Source organism: Electrophorus electricus, chromosome 4, assembly GCF_013358815.1.
Source record: "Electrophorus electricus isolate fEleEle1 chromosome 4, fEleEle1.pri, whole genome shotgun sequence".
Classification (NCBI taxonomy): Eukaryota; Metazoa; Chordata; class Actinopteri; order Gymnotiformes; family Gymnotidae; genus Electrophorus; species Electrophorus electricus.
Window position 1 is genome coordinate 6,498,977 of NC_049538.1, and position 15,000 is coordinate 6,513,976.

At 48.9% G+C, this 15,000-nt stretch overlaps 1 protein-coding gene across 6 annotated transcripts in view; it reads right to left on the reverse strand.

Moving 5' to 3' along the window:
* The window catches only part of rapgef5a (Rap guanine nucleotide exchange factor (GEF) 5a), a 45,404-nt gene that overhangs the window by 16,604 nt on the left and 13,800 nt on the right, over positions 1 to 15,000 (reverse strand). For 4 of the 6 annotated variants that reach the window (XM_035525403.1, XM_035525402.1, XM_035525401.1 and 1 more), the window contains exons 6-10: positions 13,313 to 13,394; positions 10,657 to 10,785; positions 10,486 to 10,534; positions 10,199 to 10,275; positions 4,982 to 5,110 (exon numbers count right to left, since the gene is read on the reverse strand). In XM_035525403.1, coding sequence (XP_035381296.1) covers positions 4,982 to 5,110; positions 10,199 to 10,275; positions 10,486 to 10,534; positions 10,657 to 10,785; positions 13,313 to 13,394 — 466 coding nt within the window. The remainder of the gene's footprint in view (positions 1 to 4,981; positions 5,111 to 10,198; positions 10,276 to 10,485; positions 10,535 to 10,656; positions 10,786 to 13,312; positions 13,395 to 15,000) is intronic. The other 2 variants (XM_035525404.1, XM_027001386.2) reach the window with 1 other exon arrangement.

Here is a 15,000-nt window from a genome sequence, read left to right on the forward strand (position 1 = left end):
CACACACACACACACACACACACACAAACACACACACACACACACACACGAGTCATTGTCAAGCCCCTCTCGTTGCAGTTTGACCTTCGGGGGGCGGGGAGCGTTGAGGAGCCACATGTATCTGTTCTCTCGCCTGTGAAGTGAAGGATTCTGGGACACGGACGCAACAGGACACGGGCGCTTCCGCCGTCTGCCGCTACACACGCACTTGTCAGAGCCGAGGGGACCCAGTGGGAAACAGCCGGGAGATGTTCCGTGCCCCCACGTTGCCCCAAGAGGCCAGGAACCCTCCTCTCTCTGAACGACTGCTGGGGCATTGGGACATCCCAGACTGTTTCAAAGGTTTGGCAGATAAAGGTCGTGTCAGTGCTGTAGTTCCCAAACACTGTCAATGACCAACCACACCATCCAAATACGGCCCATTTGGCCCGGAATGCCAGTCCACCCCGTGGGTCAGTCTGTCCCCTGACCTCCCCGCTTTTCCGAAGTCAACATCACTCAGATCACACTGAAGCTATGTAACTCATTCCAAACACTTAAATGGACACACAAAGCCACACAGAGGCTGCTGGGAAACAATGACCTTTCATCTGCAGCTAGTACTGTTTTCTGGAGCACCTCCAAAGTCATCAGCGCACGAGCCCAGCGAGCCTGTGGGCCCGGCCCGGTGCCAACCGCAAAACACGCTGCCGCGATTACAACTGCATCCATACACGGAAAACCAGGGTGGCGGTGGGAGCGGTACTGGACCAACACTCATCCGCTAGGAATGAAAGAACGTCGTTCGAATGAAAGCAGAGACGGTGCGCTCCGGCAGGAATGGAATTCCGCAGCAGACCAACCCTTTGGCCGAGTGTGCAGGGATTACGTAACATGTCCGAGCGCAAGGAAAGGAATTCGAAGTGGCGTGAAGACGCAGTGCAGGGACGTCAGGCAGGGAGGTCTGCGGCGGCGTGGGAGCTTCGTGCTCTCAGCGGGGACCTGAGCTCTGGAAACATGGGAATGAACATGGACGCTTACGGGGCTCGTCCCTCAGGCGTGTCTGCTAGTGACACGTCTTTACCCAGCAGCGGAATTCCAGGACAAAGATGTCCATCAGAAGCATAGGAGCACATTCTGTGCTGGACTGCTACCAGTCCACTGGGAGTGTTTCCTAACGAGGTGGGCAAGAGCAGAGAGGGGACCTCCGACCGGTCACTCTCCTCCCTTTCCTTCCCCTCTCTCCTGACCCCTGCCGCTGATGTACACCGCTCAATGTGCTGGACGCTAGCTCACAAAACGTTCCTACACAAAAAAAAACCCTTCTGTTCTCTCTCACCTCTGTTTTTAATCCTAATCTGTGTCTCATAATCTGTCTTCATGTCCTCTGCCTGCCTGCAGTCCAGTCAGTTCAGTTCCGCTGTAGTTCATACTAGAGAAAGGACCAAGCAATGTTTTGTGAGGCTAATACAAGCTCCAGTTTTCTGTGAACAAGAAGGCAGATATCGAGTCGCACCAATCTACTCAAGATAGAGGGAGAAAAGGATTTATTTCCTATTCAGACAAAAATAGACTAATTGTGTAATACTTTTTGACACAGATTATCTCTATGCAAGGGCATCGAATATCCAAAGGCAAAATGAGCAGAATATTGACTGACCTTGGAATCCCACATTTGTGTCAATCGTAATCAGAATCTTTAACCAAATTTTTTGTTCATACCAGAATTCTACAAAACAAGTAAAAATAGTCTTTTCTGGCATTTTTCCCATTTAAAGGCATATATCAAAACCTTTGCTGACAAAGCACCACATCAAAATATTCCAGTCTATCTACCACCAGCAATCTTGCACTAAGAATACAATGACCTTCAGGGCTATCCCCTCCATGCTTTGTGTGTGTGTGTGTGTGTGTGTGTGTGTGTGTGTGTGTGTGTGTTTGTGTATCTGTTTGCATGTGTGCTCACACGCAATGCCTAAATGACGAAAGGCGTAGTGTACCGAGGGAAGGAAAGGAGGTTTTCATGGAAAGCCTTCAGGAAGCACTCTGTGTTTGTTTCCTCTGTGTGTGTGTGTATGTGTGTGTGTGTGTGTGTGTGTAGTAGTAGAGCATTGTGTGTGCCAGCTGTAGCCACCCTCGCACCTCCGACTGGCTCAGCTGTGGTCTGAAAATGACAGGGTGGAGCGGCAGGTCTCTGCTATTACTGGCCAGAACCTCAAATGGCTCAATCATCCCAACACCAAGAAGGGAATAAAACAGCCTCAGGCTCTGGGATGAATGACACAAGCTAAACTGTGCACATATCCAGGTTTCATATCATGTATAACACAGGAACCTCCTACCACATAACATGGGAAGTAATCAAATTATGGGAGCCACAGAGGTTTCTTGGCCAGGACCGACCCGAATCTCATCCAAAGACCAAATCTCATTAATTGTCTGGGCTAACTGGGTTAAAGCTGCACTAAGTAAGTTGTCACGCTAATCATGGAATCCAGCCTCTGATAATCTGGCCTGAAACACAGACTCTCTGATAATCTGGATAAGCACGATTGGGACTAGGGGATATTTTTTTTCAAAATCACCTTGGAAACGGCAGTCAATCTCCTCCAAATTATTTCCCCTGCAACTAAATGCAGATTCTCACTGCCCTGAACAAGGACGCCACTTGTCTGAACACGTGCTAATGCTGGCCCTTGCCTCACCACACTCAGGAACTGTATCAGTGAAGCGTTCCATCGTTACAAAAAGGTGAACACTCCTGCAAGTCAAGCCTCTGATTGGATGCCGAAAAAAGGCTAAATTTGGTAAGAAAAAATGTTAAAAATTTGGTAAGTTGCTGCTAGCCATATGACTAGCATAGCAAACGTGTGACGTCAACAAATCAGAAAGATGTCCCCAGTGGAGATGTGTAAGCTAGGAGTCTTCCCTTCTTTTAACATTCTGTACTACTGCCAGTTAGCTTTTTTTCAATCAGTACTTCATTGTTACACAACTTATGTGCTTTGTGTCCTCCTCCCTCACTGAAGAGCTACTCTAAGCACCTCTATCCTGTCATTAAAACATATTTGGAAAATCCCTGTATAACAGGGTCCCAGTAACAATAAACCTTCATATTTTTTAAGATAACGGCAGACAACAGGAAGCAGAATCCATGAGCTGGTTGTCCTTGCGCCCCACCTTCGAGCCTGCAGCCTCAGGCCTCTGGCAGTGCCGCTGTGAGGGGGCCACTTAGGCCTCCACACCCTCTCCTTTCACACGTCCGGGCCGTCCAAAGGCCAAGAAATGGAAAGGAGAAAGAAAAAATCTACATGCGGTGGGTGTGGAGCCTAGGAGGCGGAGCCTAGGGGGCGGAGCCCAGGTGCGGAGCCCACCTGCGTTAGCGGAAAGGAATCGGGTCCGCTCCCTCATCATGGCACCCGTGCTCACGTGGCACAGACGCTCCTCAATGGCAGGAAGGGAGGGGCCCTGGCTGTGGCCTTTGTGAAGCCAGCCAATCAGGAGGCAGACCAGAATCTCTGCCAGTTCTGACTTTCATTTCTACTGCAATAGTGGGGACTATTATGGCTTTGCTATCACTAAGAAGTCACATGACTTTTGCTCATCCCTCTGAGGTGCGGTGCAATATATACCATGTGTGCGGCATATGTGGACCTCCACCAAAACACACCACAGGTCCACTAAACCTGATTAGAAAGTAGGAGTTCTGATCCAAGATCAGGGTTAACGCTCATAACAGGGTTAACACTGTCAAATACACATACCTGACGACAAAAAAGGAACCTGGTGTAGGAATGACAGTGCAGCAGTGATACCTGCTCCAGATTGTGATCCTTACAACGCCGGGAAAAAGCCTCGTCCGTCGTGTTCTCCTCCAAGGACCCAAATGTCTCACCCATGAGGTTGGGTGGAAGCAAGACATGCCGCTGCTGCCTGCAGACTGCCAGCCTTGCAGTCTTCTGAGCGCCTGAGCTGGCCCGAGGCACACTGTGTTTAAGCATATCCCCGAATGATGCAACCCATCCATAATGACTGTGCTTCACGGGTGTCTCACTCCCAGTTCAACCAACTATTTCTCAGCTTACCAGTATCAATTATCTTTGGTTAGCTTCCTAATGAGCTAGGATTTTAGCCGCTGCGTGCGTGATTTATTCAGTCACAGGGCATGTTCATTGGAGTTCATATTAAATGACTGAACAAAAACCAACAAAGCAAATGGCCGTCAAACACAAGCTGTATTTAGTGCAGTCACATATGATTAACCGAGAATGCAGCTATACTGTGCAGTCTTTGGCTACAGATAATTTTGCTGCTTGGATTGGTCATCAAATACAGATCACCCCATCTGTTCTTTCCATACTCTGAGGGTAAACTGTGCATCACTAGCTGAGCTTTTCACCAGCTCCAGGGTTTCATTTCCAAAGATGTAAAATGCAGCTTGTGAAAATGACTAATCATGTGCAGTGTTTAATCAGGCAACTGCCTTGGGGAGAGCCCCAAGCCTCTGTGGTGCTGAACACAAAGATACCCCCAGAGACAGCCCTTTTTCCACTCCGTTTCTCAGCGCTGTGTCACCTTGCTGCAGGCAAAGACACCCGTACAAAGACAACCCCCTCACATACACCACACGCAGAAAGAAAGTGAGGGGAGAGAGAATCCGCGTGCTCCACGTTGACATACAAAAATACGGCTCCTGGCAGGCTCCGTGCGTGGCAGGTCCACAGGGCTTAATAAGGCTGTATCAGCTTAAGAGCACGGCGCTCAGACAGTAGAGCCAGACAGCACCCGCTGATAGCAGTCAGAGTTGGGGGGGGGGGGGGTACTAGAGGTCAGATCGCTTCAGAGGACAGTGAAAAAGTAACATTAACACATACAGTACAAAAGAAAGGAAGCAGCTCGCTCCAGTGCACGTCTGCAGGGGCTGGTGGAGTCTCTCTGTTGCGGCGGGCGTGAAGCGGGGGTGGTGGACCGCAGAGCGAGGCTAGGGAGGGGGGGTGCTCACCTGCGCCGAGCGGTCAGGCAGCCGGTAGTTCTGGCTCTGGAAGAAGCGGCAGCCGTCCTTGGCGAGCCGCTGCACCATCTCGAGGCGGGAGAGGTCATCGGGCGCCCTCAGCGCGCACACGCCGCTCTGCTGCAGAGCCGGGGGGAGAGAGAAGAGGTACCTGAGGCCGCAGTCCCACGCCATGCTTCCCATCTCGCAGCCTGGGAAGACCCAGAGAGTCACAGTCGCCAGGGGAGAGGCAGAGTCCCTCTGCGTCTCAGTGAACTCCCGGGAGCGTGTGTGTGTGTGTGTGTGTGTGTGTGTGTGTGTGTGTGCTACTCTTGCCTGTCTCAGACACTGCTTCTGCCTCTCCCTGCTCTAGGCTAAAGTATGAGGGAGAGCTCCGTGGTGAGTGTGTGTGTGTGTGTGTGTGTGTGTGTTTGTGTGTATGTTTGTGTGTGTGTGTGTGTGTGTGTGGGCGAGAGGGCGCGGATGTGTAGCTCCGCCCAAACAGAGGTGGGAAAAGTGCAGAGGGAACTCGGGGGAAAGAGAAAATCTGAAATTCTGGGCTTCCTGAAAGGAAGGAGCTTGAGGAGCCAGAGACTTATCGTGATATGCGTGGGTGCTGATGTGTTTACTCTACTGGGGTGTGTGTGCGTGTGTGTGTGTGTGTGTGTGTGTGTGTGTGTGTGTGTGTGTGTGTGTGTGAGTGTGTGTGTGTGTGTGTGTGTGTGTGTGTGTGTGTGTGTGTGAGAGAGAGAGAGAGTATAAACAGAGGTATTTAAGGAGATTATAAAGTGAAGCGTAACCTTCCCATGAAGCGCAGATGTATGTGAAAGAATCAGTACTTGTGAATAGGTCTATTCAGTGGCATTTTGAATAAAGCTAAACCTAAAACAAATTTTCCTGTGGGCACAAGAAGAGATAGCATTCTTTCACACACACTCGCAGGTGCGCGCACACACACAGTAGCCCTAAGCTGCAGCTTGTCTCTATGCTCTGAGCCTGTCGTCAGACACACACCCTCTCTGCCTTTGTTTATTGACACTGCTCTTTGTTGTGGTTGGCCCAAAACAGAGCACTTCCTGTGAGGTAAATCGTGACGCTGTCGCAGAAACAATGGGCTGACGGACGGACGTCGAGACACTGACAGAGCACCTGCAGGAACGCCCCGAAACCTCCTGCACCGTGAAGAGAGCATGCACGCGCGGGAGTGCGCTCGGCGAGGCACAGTGGACCCTTCACTGCCAACAGCAGCTGGGCTCGCAGCCGCTGCGATGAAGCTGGAGGAAGACTCCGAGCACTGGTGAAATATTAATGCGCCGTGATCACGCCCACGCTCTGTCTGCACATCTCTGCACAGCCTGAAGCCACAAAGTGAGGGGGCGGAGCCGCTTTTATTTTAAAGCCCACCTTTGGTGGAACAGTGGTCATGTAAGAGTGTGAGTCTGACCACAGGCACATAAAGAGGGGACAGAGAGCGAGAGAGAGAGAGAGAGAGAGAGAGAGAGAGATTATTACCTAGACTGTAATTACCTACGTAGTAATATGCAGCCACTGAGGAACCACAGGGGAGCTCTAATCAGATACTGCAGAGACATGCAGTACAACACACACACACACATACACACACACACACACACACATGCACAAAGTTCACAAAGTCCAATAGTTTGTCATGACAACCATTTGTGCCACACTCTAATAAGAGGCAGAGTGTCACTACTCGACAAGCTAATAACCCCCAACACAGAGATACTTGCACTAGTAAAAAGCAAACACACACTTTCTTCCTCTCTTCCAGTACACATAATGTATAACATACTAACAGCCTCCTGCAATTAATGTACTAGTTCTCACCCTAACCCCAATCCTAAACTGACATAGTAACAATAACCCCTCGAGTCGCCTACTACTTCTTGTTTGAAGACAAGTAACAAGGAGGAATCAGACACACACACAGTGCAGCCTGGGTAGGAGAGGGATGAATGATTCATAAACCGGATTTGGTCAGAATCAAATATTCATTTGAGGTTAGGAGAGGATGATGTTATTGTCATCTAATTATATTATGTTAAATGAAGCTTCTCCCTGTGTTCATCCACCATTTAGCATTTCGTGTCAGATATTGCGCTGAAACAGCCATCACTCTGTTCATTCGGGCTGTAGTTAGATGTAGAATTAATGTGCTCAGTCTTGTTGCAGTATACTTGGGGAATAATGTTATTTGTGATTATAGCATCTATAAATATTCCATAAATAATAGGACACTAATTATCTCTCCATTGGTGAGTAGATTTGTATCTCCATCATTCATTTTATTAACTATTGGGCAGAACTGCGTTTTAGATGAAGCCCTCATGCCTCACCTTTGAGAAGTGGCCCTACCATTCAGTGACACTGGGCCAAATTTGAATGGGTCTTTAGTGGTAAATTTGTCCCTACAGAAATGCCATAGCCTCTTTCTGACTTTATTTGTTACTGTGGTGCCACTTCCAGTGAATGTCAAATGTAGTAATATTATGTAGTTGTGTATCCCTAATGAGAAACTGTGCTTTCCTTCCCAACATCTGTATCCTTAACTATAGATAACTGACTCTGACACTCTGACACACACACACAAACACCCCAACTCACTCACCAACACATCCCTGCAGTAGTTTCCTTGGTAAATAAACATGTCTGATAAGCAGAGTCACACGGCCTGTCCCAGACTCGTACCGGTGACCGTCTGCCCGCGGCACTTCCTGGTAGCCTTCACGAGCGCAACAACCATGGAAATAAACACCCCAAACAAAGTCTATCCGCTGTCTGCTCTCCTTGAGTCTGATCTCAGAGCTGTGTGGAGAGGGCACAGGCGTGCATGTGTGCGAAAGATAGCAGTGTGCCCCACAACCGCACGTATTTACCCATTTTCCTTTAGCTTCCAGGCTCCCTCCAGCCTGCTGGGAGTGTGTCCTACTTTGTGGAGGGAATTATGGGAACGGTGAGAATGGTGGGAGCTTTTAGGAGCAAACTTTTGTTTAGTGGGGTTTTTTGTTTGTTTTTTTTTGTTTTCCAAGTTAGCCACTGTAATTCTCTCTCACGTGAAGTTCAGCCGACGCCTCGAGGGAAACTTCAAATCCACATCTGACTTTAGATTCAGATCTCACGGTAAGGCAGAACGGTTTCTTTGACTGTCAAAGGTTTGAAAAAAAAAAAACCTCACTGCAAGTAAATGAAGAACCATTTGGAAGTCAAAAAACGCCGTGGGTGAGCCGAGGAGACTGACACGAGCCACTAACAAGAGCCCGAAATGCACATCACTAATGCCAAAATCAGCGGCATGTGTATGTCTACAGAGCCTGGGTAGCAACAAGCTGGTCTGAGCTCATTTCTGGAGTGCAGTGACGAATTTTCTGCTTCCCACCCTATTTTGTTTTTCTCTGCTCCATGCAGATAACGTTATTTTCTTTTCTCCCTGAGCACTCAGAAGTCACTTTGAAGTGCATCGTCTCCACACTGTAGCTCTCTCTTGTTTGCTTGCTTGCACCAGGTCTGCTTTCTCAGTGTCATTAAAAACATGGAACAGACCAATACATCCATCAGAGGTTGTGCTGCAATAAGATTTCAAACATAACTGCCAAAATCACAGATAACAGGCTTTTACAAATACATTCACATATTTGGGAAAATCTAAATTTTCATATTCATATATTTTATATTATTCAGCATCAATACATAAATCTCATTTGGCTCATGGTCCCCTAGTCAATTATCTACCTTTGACTAGTGCAAAGACTGCTCCTAAATGTGTGCAGGGTGTTATTATGCTAAGCGTGTCTGATCTCAGACCTGTGCAGTGGCGCCTGCAGTGTGAAGATCCTCTGTCTGATCTCAAGTGGAGAGGGTGTAGTAAGGAGTTCTTCTGTCTGATCTCAGACCTGTGTGGGGCTGTCTCCAGTATGGAGCTCATCTGTCTGATCTCAGACCTGTGTGGGGGTGTCTCCAGTGTGGAGCTCATCTGTCTGATCTCAGACCTGTGTGGGGGTGGCTTTAGTGTGGAGCTCATCTGTCTGATCTCAGGCCTGTGTGGGGGTGGCTTTAGTATGGAGCTCATCTGTCTGATCTCAGGCCTGTGTGGGGGTGGCTTTAGTATGGAGCTCATCTGTCTGATCTCAGGCCTGTGTGGGGGTGGTTTTAGTGTGGAGCTCATCTGTCTGATCTCAGCCCTGTGTGGGGGTGTCTGTAGTGTGGAGCTCATCTGTCTGATCTCAGGCCTGTGTGGGGGTGGCTTTAGTGTGGAGCTCATCTGTCTGATCTCAGACCTGTGTGCAGCTATAACTGAGCTGTGGCTGATGAATTATTAAGATGGAGTAAGAGAGTTCCTGTGTTTTAAGGCCTGCCAAACGCCCTCACCCCACTGCTTCTGCCCTGTCCTCTTTCATTCTCTTACTCATCCCCCCATCTCTATCTCACATATGTAATGCGCGCGCACACACACACACACACACACACACACACACACACACACACACACACACACTAAAGCAGAACACCATGTTCTCCTGCACGAACGACCTCTTGTGCTCCTTGTCCTCTAGCTGAATCATCTAAATCATGTCATCTCTGCTACGCGCTCAGGAAACAGTTCAGGAAAAGCCCTTCTCTCTGTCTTCTCCAGCCCGACTGAGAGCAGTCTGCTGCAGCCACACACACACACACACACACACACACACACGACCCAAACAAGCGGACTCCTGCAGTAGCGCAGCGTCTGCACCCATGACTGCCTCACATTGCTACTTCTGTTTTAAAGGTGGACAGCCATCATAAATGAGTTGCTCAAAAAAACAAAAAAGAGAGAAATGCATGTTTTTATTTGTATTTGTCAAGCATGACTTTCTGTTTGTTTTGTTGTTGTTGTTTTTTTTTTACTGTAAATCAATTTGGCAGCAGTGTAATTCTTTAAATGGTGTATTTTACAGTTTCCTTTTTTCATCCTAAAGTGCGAGACAGCATGGGAGAAACTTTCCCGTGCCCTGCACTCGAGGCTCATCTTTCACAAGAACATTTCTGTGGTTTCATTTACCATCCCTCCCTCAATCTGTGAGCCTGGGCGTCACCACGTAGGAAAGCTCACGCTTACAAACTGGGAAACGGAGGCAAAAGAGACGAGGAGAGTTTGAACATGTGTAACAAGAAAGGCCCTGCATGAAGAAGAACAGAAAAAAAGATGGCGGAACGTTTATACCATACCCTGGCTTTGTCTTCGGGTGGTTTTTGTGGCTCTTGTGAGGAACTCCCTGCTGTATCAGGACTGTCCTCCTCTGACACTGCAACCAATCAGCACACAACTTTAAACTGACATCTTTATCAGGTTAAATCATCAGGAAACAATATGAAAATCACAAATTCTACATTACATATAAATAAACATTGATGCAGAATATGTGTTACAAACCACTAAAAGTAAATATCACCACAAAAAGTGCCAAATACACCAGTGAGATGTTTTTGACTTTAATTAGTGACATTTATCTTACTTGATTTTCTTGCTTTCCTTGCTAGTGCAGCAGCTAGTTCATTTTGTACCTGAGGAGAACAGGAAACAGGGTTCCACTCTTAAAAACAGGATGGGGAATAGACCGTGTTCCTCTCAGCTCCAGGAGCTGAGGGCCAATGTGGAGAGAAGAGCTGAAATATGAAAACCCAACTCTGAAAAGGCCCAGAGTGGCTCCTGTCTCATGGAGAACCGCTGTTTTTTCCCACACAGCCATCCAGGTCTTTGAAATCAGGCCTTCTGGACGCCGTGGCCGACTTCTGTTTGATCCATTGCATTCCTGCTGACCCCCAGCCAGGCACAGAAGTCCACCCAAGACATGTGGTGTGTTGGTTAACTCTTAAACTAGTAAAGGCATGATGTCAGGCTGTTTCAGTCCAGGTTTCTGTCCTAAATTTCAGGCAGCTGTCTGTAAGGTGTTCTGGAAGAACAATAAATGTCAGGGTACAAATACTGAGTACTTGTTTTTATTAAAAGAGGGGCAGAGTACGGGGCAACTATCAGCGTCACCGCGGCGTGAACGGTGTCAACAGCCTAGTCCCTGCACGTTGTGTAACTTGGGAATTAAAATCCTGCGGCGTCATCTTATTCATGTCCACCTCTCACTTGGGGCTTTTTGTTTTCTCTTGGAATAAGATCTGAATAAAATCGCCTTTCTGAGCTTCATGGCCAACTGCGGAGCTCCTGCGGCAAACGTGACTCACGCCGGGCGTTTTTCTGAGACCGTCCTGGCATGACAAGGTTTCTTTCCAACACTGCAGTTGCAATGTCTGATACTATGGGTGTGGCATCTTACCGCGATTCCCCTCTCCTCCTCCCAACCAATCATCGCACTGCAGTTTTCCCATATGCACCTGGGAAGATTTTTCCCCCTCGGAATGCTTAGGGGCAAAAGAAGAGCGGTGTGTCGCGGTCGATGTGGAAACAGTTGCTGTGTGCGTACGTATCTGACCTATGGATCATAGACGCTGATGCAACATCCTGTTTGAGAAGCAAAACATTAAGGGCCCGGATAAAGGAACATTATAATCTGGTGCATTGGTTCTCCGGCCTCATCCAAGCGGTTTGCTGTTGGTCCCATAGCAGCCCCACAGCATCAGAATAAATAGTAACAGTACAAGCAAAAGTCTGGACTTAACATCACCGCACATTACAGCATCCATACCAGACAGAGCAGAGAGGATGGTGTGAGTCAGGGGCATCGTTGGGGCTTCGGGTGTTTGAGCGCAAATGGTATTTTCCATCTTGGGTCTATTAAAGGCGGGGGGTGGGGTGGGGTGGGGTGAGGGTAGCACTACTGACACTTTAAAAGTTACACTACAGTTTGTACCAGGTTTAGGCCCCTCCCTGCCATGATACCTTCAGACTACTTGTGTGTGAAAGTAGCTAAAAATATATATATATGCATGCAGTTAAACAAGATGCCCTACTGATACCTAAGCCCTATCATTCTAATAAGGCTTCAAATATTTATGTGAGTTTAATGGTGATATATTTCTCCTTAAGTTGGGGATAGAAGAATCTGTCGTTTCTATGCAGTTGTGGGCGGACCACCTGTAGGCAGTGGAGGAGTGTGGGCTCTGTTACAGGCTAGCTGCTGAGGGGAAGATAAACATGACGGATTCTCTCTGTGCCCCAGGGCAGCACACGCATGCTAACATGACAGATGGTGCTGCTTTGGATTCAAATGTGCCAAGAGTGGTGATACAGCCATACAGAGGGATCAGGACATGGAGCCAGAGACCTCCTGCACTGTCAGTGATCTCACACACACACACGCACACACACGCACACACACGCGCGCACACGCGCGCGCACACGCGCGCGCACACGCGCACACACGCGCACACACACGCACACACACACACACACACACACACGCACACACACACGCACACACGCACACGCACGCACACACACACGCACACACACACACGCACGCACACACACGCACACACACACACACGCACACACACACACACACACACACGCACACACACACGCACACACGCACACACGCACACACACGCACACACACACACGCACACACACGCACACACGCACACACGCACACACACGCACACACGCACACACACACACACACATACATACACACACATACAAGCACACACACACACACACGCACACACGCACACATGCACACACACACGCACACACATACAAGCACACACACACGCACACGCACACACGCACACACACGCACACACGCACACACACACACACGCACACACGCACACACACACACACACGCACACACGCACACACGCGCACGCACACACGCACACACACACGCACACACGCACACACGCACACACACACACACATACACACATACACATACACACACACACACACGCACACACACGCACACATGCACACACGCACACACGCACACATGCACACATACATACACACACATACAAGCACACACACACACACGCACACACGCACACGCGCACACACACACGCACACGCGCACACACACACGCACACACGCACACACACACGCACACACGCACACACGCACATACAAGCACACACACACACACGCACACGTGCACATATAAGCACACACACACACACGCACACACACACACGCGCACACACACACGCACACACGCACACACACACGCACACACGCACATACAAGCACACACACACACACGCACACGTGCACATATAAGCACACACACACACACACGCACACGCACACACATGCAAACATGCACATACAAGCACACACACACACACACACACACAAACACGGACATACACTCACACACACTTACTGTGGATGTAAGCCTTTCCAGAGCCTTCATCTGGAGAATCTCACTGCAGATATCCCGTTTTCCCTCTGGATCCTCCTCTGGTCTGGAAAAATACACACACACACACACACACACACACACACACACACATACGCACACAGCTTATATAACTTGATAAGCATCTTAGAAAAGACAATGAAAATGACCTTGCAAATTATCTTACATACAGGTAGCAAAATAAACTAAGATATGGTCTAACAGACATGGGGGAACTAAAACCAGTAGTACAAGCCTCAGCTGTGCACTGCCCCCTGCTGACCCAGGGCTGCAGTGCGTACCATACACCAGACTCAATAACCTGGCCATTATTAACCCAGCCATCATTCTCCATTTGGAACATTATTCTCCATGGTGGATGCATGCACGTAACCCGTGAAAATATTCCTACACAGTCTCTTGCAACCCACAATGAACAGAACACAGCTCACACAGAACACCTTATACAGGAGGAAAGGTGCCTGCATGGGAAAAAAACTGCCCTAAAGGAGGACATCACTACCATTCAGACCAAACCAGGATGCTCCCCTGCTCACACTCTCCGAAACCCGCCATTCTTCTCCAAGGACGCCACAGCATTCTTGCCCCACACATGCCATTTTTCCTGCATGCCCGGGGTCTCTCCATCCCCCGCACAGAAAACCCACCCACACCCCTGTGGGGCAGGGCAGTGGACCCATGCACAGAAGATCCAGGATCGCTGTGGACTGGAGACATTCTGCACACTTCTATCACACTGGGCTATTTGTGTCATATTATATTTCCATAAATACTTGAGGTCAAATGTGCTGTAGACCCAGGGCACACACACACACACACACAGACACACACACACAGACACACACACACACACACGCACATGCACACACACACACACACACACACACACACACACACACACACACACACACACTTAGTGTTGACAGTGTCCATATACTATATCAGGATTCAACAACGTTCCTGCAACTCCCACACTAGGCGAGTTTAAACACTGCCCATACCAGTTCTGGAGAAACCTGTAGAGGCAAGGATGACATTCAAATGGCATGGAAATGCTGTCAAGCATTTAAAAGCATGCACATGTACCCAGAATACTGAGAGCCTGAGCGCGAGACTGAGTGGCAAACAGAAAAAGTGTTTGCCCTATGAACGGAGCTTTGCTGATAGTGAAGCCCCAGCCGTCTGTGGCTGGGAGCCCAAGGGAGCAAACCAGTGCCGTTTTCTGGGTGGCAGAGTCGACATTACTCAGCTCCCTGTCAATCACCGTGACACTAGCCAATCAGGAGTGTCTGTGTGGTTGTGCTTGCTGAACAGGGCAGTAAATGCCACCCTGTGAGTGTGCTGAGCATGGACAGTAGAATGAAGACGTGGTGTTTGGCATCATGTCTAGGAGGAAGCACGAGCCCTCCGTGGTGGGTGATCTTGGAGTGGGTGCATAAGATGATGAATTACGAGGAATTTTTCCTCTGACTTTTATTCCGTCAGTGTCATGGGCATGCAGTAAAGGATGTGACTGGAAGGCTGGAGTCGAGCAGCGAATGTGCGTCCCGTTCACCCGTCAGAGTGAAACCGAAGGCGTCCTTCTCCCGCCAAGATGCCAGTGAACACCGAAATGCATGCTCAGATTCAGCCTGTCATCCCCTGGTTGCTCT